General features: G+C 45.7%; 2 protein-coding genes across 2 annotated transcripts; one reads left to right on the top strand and one right to left on the bottom strand.

The window, feature by feature from the left end:
- Nucleotides 1-1,258: 1,258 nt before the first annotated feature.
- Nucleotides 1,259-4,011, top strand: LOC127313040 (probable calcium-binding protein CML21). Its single transcript, XM_051343572.2, has 5 exons — nucleotides 1,259-1,409; nucleotides 1,871-2,117; nucleotides 2,591-2,790; nucleotides 3,106-3,280; nucleotides 3,657-4,011. The coding sequence occupies exons 2-5, from the start codon at nucleotides 1,922-1,924 to the stop codon at nucleotides 3,758-3,760; spliced, it is 675 nt and encodes a 224-aa protein (XP_051199532.1). The 5' UTR covers nucleotides 1,259-1,409; nucleotides 1,871-1,921; the 3' UTR covers nucleotides 3,761-4,011.
- Nucleotides 4,012-4,436: 425 nt separating this feature from the next.
- Nucleotides 4,437-6,709, bottom strand: LOC127313039 (F-box protein At4g22280). The gene is made up of 3 exons (XM_051343571.2): nucleotides 5,747-6,709; nucleotides 5,509-5,655; nucleotides 4,437-5,122 (listed from the first exon to the last, which is right to left on the bottom strand). Exons 1-3 carry the CDS (start codon nucleotides 6,707-6,709, stop codon nucleotides 5,024-5,026), a joined length of 1,209 nt encoding a protein of 402 aa, XP_051199531.1. The 3' UTR covers nucleotides 4,437-5,023.
- Nucleotides 6,710-7,109: the final 400 nt, after the last annotated feature.

The raw sequence follows: 7,109 nt of genomic DNA, 5'->3' as shown, positions 1-7,109 counted from the left end.
GACGTCGAGCGTGCATTTGGTGTCCTCCAGCGAGAGATTTCTTGTCGTCAGGTTCCCCGCTATGACTTGGTCGAAAGATCGGATGTGGGAGGTGATGAACCGCTGTGTGTGCCTACACAATATGATTATTGAAAATGAGCGAAAGCATCCGGTTCCTCTGGTGAGCAAGAAGCACCATATGAGAGAGAGGGTCCTCTTGCACGGCCTAATCACCAGTGCCTCCATCATGGGCCGCCTTTTTTGCTATGCGCCGGGAGATTCGAGACTCTACAATGCATCATTCTTTGCAAGATGATCTGGTGGAGCACATATGGAGGCTACTGAGGCAACGCCAACGCCGACGCCAACTAGTCTGTCTTAATTTGTTTGAAAAATTGTGAAATTGTGTGCTTCATTTGTTTCAGCACTTGTTAAACATTGTACTGATTATCGCCGAATTTGTTTCAGCAATTTTCGTACTTTTGGTCGCCGAACTTGTTAAATTTTATGTTAAATTTGTTTGAAATATGTCAAATGGTCGAGGTTGGGGGTTTCCTGCCGGGGGGACGGCTGGAACTTCGGCGCTCCCCACGCCAAATCTTCCTCCAATCCGGACGAAAATTTCGCCGGATTTGGGCGTGGGGAGCGCCAACGAGTGGGGATGCTCTAAGTTGGTTGTTGAGCATCATATGCCGGACGTGTGTTTGTAATCCCTAAATTGGTCAGAACCAGATTCTAAATAGACAAAGAAACAATAAAAGACAAAACAAACAAGAATAGTGTAAAAAAGAGTAAAAGCACAAATGGTAGTACTCACATATCAATTCATCTAGTATTTCGTTTCTCTTTGTGCATTTGAAATTGGTCCTAAAAATTACACGGATCACAGGTCTTCTGAACACACTCGTATTTTTTAAAAAACTTTTTAGTAACTTGTACGTACATGTGTATTTTGAAAAGTGATACGATGTGATATTTTCCCGTTCGATGGTATGCTATTGCTAGGTGGTGCGGTGGTGCCTAAAAAACTCAAGAAATGGAAACGGCGACAGCGAGGCGACAGCGGTCTGAGGTTGACTCTTCCATTCACGAGGCACGCGTGTCATCTCCCCGAAGTCATGGCGATCCCCACGCAACCGAGCCACCACAGTACCACACCCCTCGCTCCACGTACCACTAACTTGCATCCGGGTCCCACTCCTTCCTGCCCCACGTGTCAGTGACACCGAGCACTCGTGGTCCGGCCCTCAGCCGCCGCGTCGCGTCACGCCGTTCTCGCCCAAAAGGAAAGCTTCTCTCCCTCGTCCCACACTCGAACAATCCCCAAGCGGCGGAAAGGAGAAGAAATCGCACTTCGATCCCCGCCGCCGATTGGAGGACCTCAACCCGCCGGAGAACCTCGCCCGCATCGCCGATCCTCGAAGCCCCAGGTAAGGCAAGCTCTTCTGCTGTTTACCCCCCCCCCCCCCCCCCCCCCTCCTCCCTCGCGGTTTGATTCTGCAATGTTTTTGTGGCTAGCCTGTTCGTCTCGCGCGTGCGTAGGCCGTAGGCACCCAAAGCTTCGCCCTCTGGTAGACGATGGTTCGGCTGTCCGCGACAGCTGAACTGGGCCGACCTGGTGGGTAGGTAGGCGGAATTCGGTGGGCTCTTTTGCTTAGGTTTTCCCCATGTTAGCTTCTACTCGCGTCGATTATTATATTGCGTCCAAGTACTCTAGCTCTTGTGAGCTGTGACTCGTTGATACTCCGTATGTTGTTAATTAGCGGCGGGCGGGCGGGCGGGCGGGCTGAGTTTGGTTCCAACTACTTGCAGAACCCAATATTATACTGCACGAAGCAGCTGCCGTGCTTTGAGATCTGGGTGGCAAACTGACAAGCATTGCTCATTTCAGGTGCTGCTGTTCCGTGTCTATCCAGTTGTCGACACCGAGTGAATTGCCGGCATGGGGGGCGTGTTTGGACGCCTCGACTCGACCAAGCGGGGCTCGCATGGCCTGAAGCTGGAGAGCAAGATGGTGGAGTCCATGCGGCAGAGGGCCGCGCACGGGACTTCGGTCAAGTCGTTCAACACCATCATCATGAAGTTCCCGAGAATCGACGAGGGCTTGAGGAACTGCAAGGCTATCTTTGAGCAGTTCGGTGAGCTCTGCTGCCCTCCGTGATTTGTGTGCTAGTCATTTTTCTTCTCCTTCTGTGTTCATGGTTAGTGAATTGAGGTAGTGAATCTTATCTTGAACGTAATTGCGGTAGTTTTCTTACCATGTTTTGAACTTATAAATGGAAGTGGAATAGTGGACCAGTGCATCATCGATTCTTGAAGTCATATTTCACTTGTTCCTCTTATTGATAAACTGCAGTAGTCGTCTTACCTATTGTGCTTTGACATTTTAAATGGAAGTGGAATATTTGATTGGTACATTATCGATTCTTGAAGTCAATTGTTCTTGTCGATGAATTGTTAGAGTTCAAGTGGCGTCATATAACTGTGGAAGCAGGTTGCACTTTCACAAATATTAAATAACTTATGCAACCGTACACAATTACTTTATGCTTCTTTGTGTGTATCGAATAGCTGAAGAACTGTCTTTTTTTTTGCTGCCTACCTTTCTCAGACGAAGATTCCAATGGTGAAATTGATAAAGAGGAACTGAAGAATTGCTTTCAGAAGCTGGAAATCTCATTCGCGGAGGAGGAGATAAGCGATCTCTTTGAAGCTTGTGATATAAATGAAGATATGGGCATGAAGTTCAATGAGTTCATTGTCTTTCTATGCCTTGTTTATCTTCTCAATGAACCCGCCGCGTCAGAAGCAGTATCCTTCGTACTTTATACACCAACAGGCCGATCCTTCTCTTATTGTTAATTTGGTATCGCATCGTTATCATTGCTAGAGGGCTATGTCAACTAAATATTTTTTTTATTATGCTGGTTCTTTTGCTTCTTGGCAACAGTTGGAGGATACTGCAGTATCTTAAGCTAACAGAACACCATTTTCCACAAAACAAATTATCACCTGTTTTAAAGATTTCGTAGATGGTATTGAGTATGTCACAAATAGTCTTACTCATTCTGTGGTATTCGTTTTTATCTCTTATGAGGTGTACTGCTTCCTTAACCTAATACATAGAAAACAAAGATGGGGTTAGGGGATCTCGAGTCGACTTTCGAGACCTTGGTTGATGCATTTGTCTTCTTGGATAAGAATAAAGATGGGTACGTCAGTAAGGATGAGATGATTCAAGCAATAAATGAGAGCATACCAGGAGAACGCTCTTCTGGCCGTATAGCCATAAAAAGATTTGGTGAGTTCTCTATTTCTTACTAGGAAACTACTGCAATTCAATTTTCTTTGAACCACCACATTATACTCCGTATTATTTCTCCATACTTGTGAACCACCGCATTTTTCCCCCTCACGTCGTGTTCCCCTTTTTTTCTATCATTGAAAAACACATCATGAGTATTCACCAACGCCCTACAGCCCTCTAAATATAGCTACCTGATGCTACCTTTTTAGCGGAATTAGCTGTAAACATACTTTGTGCTCTTGACTGCCTTGCCTTCTCCTTAGCTGCAAGATCCTGTAACCTAGAATGGACAATCTGCACTATTATTCTGCAGATACTCTAGTTTTTTTTCTTCTAAGCTAATATATGTCCATTTTTCACATGGTACTAGAGGAGATGGATTGGGACAAGAATGGGATGGTTACCTTCAAGGAATTTCTGTTTGCATTCACTCGCTGGGTAGGAATTGGTGAAAATGAGGATGAGGATGAATGAATGATGTGGAAGTGATAGCTGAAGAGTAGCTGATGTTATTGGGTTGTATGGCTGTTTATCCTCTTCTTAATATAGTGACTCATCATGGTCCAAATAGAATTGATTTGACTTGTGTGAACACCTGTATGTATAGTGTACGAGGCAGTTTCACCCCAAATGCACAAGTATGAAGTAAACAAAAGAAATCGCCTGCATTAACTTGTTCTTTTGTATTCATTGTTGTTGTGTACTGTGTACCAGCTCCTACAAAATGTGTTATTTGTATCTGTGGATATATATACTCCCTCCGATCCATATTACTTGTCACTAAAATAGATGTATCTATAATTAAAATATGTCTTGATACATCTATATTAGTGTCAAGTAATATGAATCCGAGGAAGTACTAGATTCCTAGAGTACATACATTGAATCTTTGGGCCACTTCATGAGCACAAAATAGCTAAAGCAAAGTACCTGCCTGTTTGGGATATGGCGAAAGAGTGGAGCTAAATCCAGTCTCTCAGAACTCAGATTGATGTGACATTGTACCAGATTGTTTTCGATATTGCAGACTTAAATATGGTAACACCATTTAGTAAATATGGTAACACCATTTAGTAATCAGACTTAGTCTGACGATCCTTTTCCTATTCTCACAACAGATCATTAATTGAACAAACGAAAAGTGAGCCTAAGATTTATAAAAATGGCTTATAATCTGAAGGTAGGTCCGAATCGCCACGACTAAAGTTCCATCAGGGCCATGCTAATGTTTTTCTGTATCTACATGTATGTTTACTAAAGTTCCATCAGGGCCATGCTAATGTTTTTCTGTATCTACATGTTTTCATAAATGTTTCCTAAGAGAGGACTGCAGTCAACACACCACATGAATTAAAGTATTTCCTGGCTACCTATATATAAGTAAGATAAAAGTAAATTGCGACTGATTGACCCTCATACGCTATCACTCCACCAACAGCTGTGACCTTTGAGCACTTCATCTATGAGATTAATTATTACCAGTTCATTTCCATCTCGATCGCAGTTAATTATCTTCACGGACGAAGAGGATCCATGTGTGAGTCGCTCCTTAATGCGACGCCTGCAGGCTTTATCCGCCTCGTATCTTGTCGGGGACTCGAGGTCGATGGCATCGCATGCCTCGCAAGTTTGACCCACACAGCATGATTCCACGCAACCCCACAACTCGTTCCATGACAAATCTTATATAGTTTGTCGCCTTGTCTTCCTCCTCGAACCCTATCATCACCAGCAACCTTAAGTTCGCTTCAGATCCTTGGATGGTTCCCACACCACGTTGGCCTTCTCGGCACTGAACTCGGACGTTTTGACGCAGGAATGACGAGCCCGTCTTAACTTCACGCATGGACACCCACCGAAGAGAAAAGAATGTAGCAAAAGTTGAGTCAAACATATCTTTGCCAACAAAAAAAAATCGCATCATCGATCAACACTAGTATTAAAGTTTGAGATTCCCTGTAGAGTGTTTGGAGGAATTTGCATGAAGAAAACCCCATATACACTAAGGCAAATGCATATGCTTCAGGGATTCCTATCAAGTTACAGCTGTATATATTACTCGTAAGTGTTAAGCTGTTCGCTTCGACCATGATACTTTGTAATAAAGCGGGTGATGTGTACTACACTCTTACTCGAAGCAGATGGCAAGGATTTGCTCTTTTTCAAATAAAAGTAAACATATAAGGTAACAGATTTACAGGAAGGTGATATAGCAGACTTACTATAAGCAATTGCAGGGCAGGCGCAGCTTCAAGGATAAACAGGGTCCAGTTGAGATCACACTCAGGAAAGATATGCCAAAGCCACAAATCCTTGAGATTGCGGAATATAGGAGTGAGGAGTTTCGAATGTTCAGGCTTAATCCAAATCTGCAAAGAAGAAGACAAACGCAGAGATTAAATCGGTATAGAAGAACATCATAACATACTGTATGTGGGGTGCAGAAATTAAAGAGACTACCATTTGGCAGCTAAAATTAAGATGCAGCTGCGACAGGCTGGTGACATCCGTTGTGAGGCAGTCGCTGAGCGCGAAGGGCGCCTGCCACACCCCTGCATGAGAACAGAGGATCACCGAGCGAAGTTGAGGTACATAGCCGAGGCGCAGCGGGGTGTTCTCGGAGTTCCAAGACTCGCACATGAGATGCGTCAGCTTTGGCACAGAAACAAGCTCGATCCGCATGCAACTACAGCGGACGAAGTCGAGGCTCTGAATTGCAGAGTTGGGCACGTCGATCTGGAGCGCAGAGTGCCAACCGAATCTGCAGGATGTTAAGGAGAGGTGCTGGAGCTTATCGCAAGCGCCCATGAGGCTCGGCAGGTCGGCGTCCCCGAGGTCGAGGCTCGTGAGCGATAGGTCCGTGAGCCACCGGAAGGCGATGGGGCAGGCATGAGAGAAGGACATGAATTGCTGACCAAGCTCGGTGCGCCCGACGGCTGTCAGGTCAGAGTCGGATGTAGGCGGAATTACCTCGAACTCGAGGCATTCGGTGTGGCCACGGGTCACGGTGTCCTCGACGGCGCGGCCGATGGAGCTCAGGTTAGGGGCCGACAGGTGGAAGCGGAGGCCGAGGGTCTTGACGGAACGCCTGCTGTTGCAGTCGCACTTGCAATCCAGCAACCTGCACACCGCACCCGCGAACGCGTCCGGCGATCTGCCCTGGAAGTCATCGACGTCGAGGTCCACGCGCGAGAGCTGGTGCGGGAGGTGCCGCCACCGCGTGGAGACCGCGCCGGCGCGGACCGCCTCATGCAGGCTGAGGCGTTCAAGGATTCCGAGGAGGAGATCGTCCGGTAATGCGCTGATTCGATCTCTATCTTGGCCGACTTTGGACGGCCGTGAGGCCCGTGACTCCATGATTGGAACCCCGGTTGATCTGATCAGGGTGCTATTGTAGTTTGGTGGGAATAGGCCGAATAACATGGATTTTATTTCTAAGCGACGATGTATGTGGGTTTATAATTAAATTAGGAAACTTTGAAGAATCCTTCTCCGCCACGGCTGGATTGCTACTTGCTAGTTACAATTGTGAAAAAAAAAGGAATGCAGCATGAGAGCAGAGGATAAAATCGCTGCCATGTCAAGAGCCTAAAACATCTATTTGTGCTAGCAGCAACATATCACACTAAAAGTTGCGGTCAACTACAAAAGTTATCTATACTACCTACTACCACCTAATAATAAAGAAAATAAGGTTTCTTGCGGTCCAACATTTTTTTGGACCGATTTACCCTCCCACAAAATTAAATATTATCCCCTCTATCACCCCTAAAAAATTTGGTACGTCGCCCTGAGCAAAAATACCGTATGTGCCCAAAAAGTC

The sequence above is a fragment of the Lolium perenne genome, chromosome 7 (assembly GCF_019359855.2).
Source record: "Lolium perenne isolate Kyuss_39 chromosome 7, Kyuss_2.0, whole genome shotgun sequence".
NCBI lineage: Eukaryota > Viridiplantae > Streptophyta > Magnoliopsida > Poales > Poaceae > Lolium > Lolium perenne.
Note: the sequence above shows the minus strand (reverse complement) of the source record. Positions and strands in the feature narration are given on the sequence as shown.

Bases quoted from the DNA above. Each gene is read 5' to 3' on its own strand.
- LOC127313040 (XM_051343572.2), top strand. From the start codon at position 1,922: ATGGGGGGCGTGTTTGGACGCCTCGACTCGACCAAGCGGGGCTCGCAT. The intron at 2,791-3,105 runs GTATCCTTCGTA...CCTAATACATAG, and splicing joins AACCCGCCGCGTCAGAAGCA to AAAACAAAGATGGGGTTAGG. The intron at 3,281-3,656 runs GTGAGTTCTCTA...ACATGGTACTAG, and splicing joins TATAGCCATAAAAAGATTTG to AGGAGATGGATTGGGACAAG.
- LOC127313039 (XM_051343571.2), bottom strand. From the start codon at position 6,709: ATGTTATTCGGCCTATTCCCACCAAACTACAATAGCACCCTGATCAGA. The intron at 5,656-5,746 runs GTAGTCTCTTTA...TCTTCTTTGCAG, and splicing joins TTAATTTTAGCTGCCAAATG to ATTTGGATTAAGCCTGAACA. The intron at 5,123-5,508 runs GTAAGTCTGCTA...CCATGCGTGAAG, and splicing joins CTGCCCTGCAATTGCTTATA to TTAAGACGGGCTCGTCATTC.